At 51.8% G+C, this 1743-nt stretch overlaps 1 protein-coding gene across 1 annotated transcript in view; it reads right to left on the bottom strand.

Annotated features, from left to right (window-relative positions):
• Window positions 1-1743, bottom strand: part of KLHL40 (kelch-like family member 40) — a 9101-nt gene that overhangs the window by 7072 nt on the left and 286 nt on the right. The window contains exon 2 of the mRNA XM_010143308.1: window positions 725-1734. Within this exon, the coding sequence (XP_010141610.1) occupies window positions 725-1734 (1010 nt within the window). The remainder of the gene's footprint in view (window positions 1-724; window positions 1735-1743) is intronic.

The raw sequence follows: 1743 nt of genomic DNA on the forward strand, positions 1-1743 counted from the left end.
CAGCAGGAAGAGCAGGCACCTCCCATTAGCTGTCTACGGGGAAGGTGCTCTAGGGTTACAGCCCAGGCTGGGGCTCAAATTGCCTGCACAGAGCTCCATCCAATCACGGCTTTGGGTACTGCTGAGTTAGAACAGCCACTCTTCTTGTAGAGTGCCCCAAAAGACGTCACACCATGGTTTCCCCCTCACACAATGGAAACAGCTGAGGCAGAGACTCTGAGTGGGACTTGCACACCTCCAGGGGCAACAAATGGGGCGTGATTGGCAGGTGGGGACATGCCCCGTGTCCTTGGGCCGTTCACTCTGTGGCCACAGCTGCTGCTTCTCCTTTTTGGTGCCTGGTAGAATGACTCTTGGGTTTTGCTGGGGGCTCGTAACCGGTGAACATAAACGATGCAAAGTGCAACCCAGACCTGATGCCACTAACCTCCCAGTTGGTGGCAGCCAGGGCTGCACCAAACGCACTGTTCAAAGTGGTCCCCCAGTTAGGAAGGCTTGTTCCTACTGCATACTCCTTCAAGCCTCCTTCCTCAGTTACTGGAACCCGCCCTTGGTGGGTTCTGACTTAAAACCATGGGGAGAAGGCTCTCTAGTAAAGCAGCTCAGATGTTTCACCTTCATTTAGAATTTTCATTTTAGCATCACATAACAACAGATATTACTGGCTAAAGACTGGTCATGCTCCAAAGTGGTCAAAGAATCAAAGCAAAGATAAAGCTACTACCTGCAGGAAGTAGGAACTCATGGGATCCTCTTTGCTGTCCTCATTGTAGTACAGTCCTCCAGCAATGAAGATCTGATTCTCTTTGGTCACCAGACTCACGTGGTTCTTTGGGATTTGAGTAGACAGGGAGGCATAGTAGCACTCGTTGGCAGTGGGATCATAGGCCACTGCTCCACTGTCGCTCACCATGAAAATAAGGTCCTGGAGGAACATCCCAAAGCGCATTGTGTCATTTAAGATCCCTGGGAGAGCATCCTCCTCCGTATCTTCCTTCTCATCTACTGCTCCATTGACAACCTTCTCTTTCTCTTGGTTTTCACCGCTTTTCTTGACTTTCTTCTTCTTCACCACAGTGAATTTGCCTTTCTGGGCATCCTTCACAATTTGCAGCTTCTTGAGCAGCTCTGGGCTGGACTTCACCACGGCGTGCTTCTCCACGTGGTCCTTGATGTAGTCATTGGGCATGAGGCGGAAGCGGATGCTTTCAAAGATGACAGGCAAGGCCTTCTGCCGGCTCTCACGGTCCTTGGTCCCTACCCACTTCATCACTACTTCGAAGACGGTCTCCTCCTTCTCGATGTTGAGGGAGTCACTGGAGATGATTGCAATGAGCTCATCGGGGGAGAGCTGATAGAACTCCTCATCCCGAGAGACCAGTGCAAAGCGATCGCAAATGAAATCCCGAGCTGCCACGGCCAGCCGGGCACAATCCAGCATCAAGCCCAGCCTGAAGATAGCCAAGCAGTTGCTGAGGCAGAGCCTCTTCTGCAAGAAGGACACGCAGACGGTGAAGATGGAGGGGATCTGGAACATGTTGGCCACGGAGAAGATGTCCTGCACGTTCTGCTCTGTGATCTCCAGCTCAGAGGTGTAGATATAATGGAGGATCTTGCCCATGACATCTGGATCAACATCTTCCAAACTGACCTCCCTCTTCTTGCTCTCTTCCATGTCTGAGAGGAACATTGCCCGAAAATACGGGCTGCAAGCTGCCAGCACCAGCCGATGGCCGGGAAACT

The sequence above is a fragment of the Buceros rhinoceros genome, unplaced genomic scaffold (assembly GCF_000710305.1).
Source record: "Buceros rhinoceros silvestris isolate BGI_N320 unplaced genomic scaffold, ASM71030v1 scaffold17819, whole genome shotgun sequence".
Classification (NCBI taxonomy): Eukaryota; Metazoa; Chordata; class Aves; order Bucerotiformes; family Bucerotidae; genus Buceros; species Buceros rhinoceros.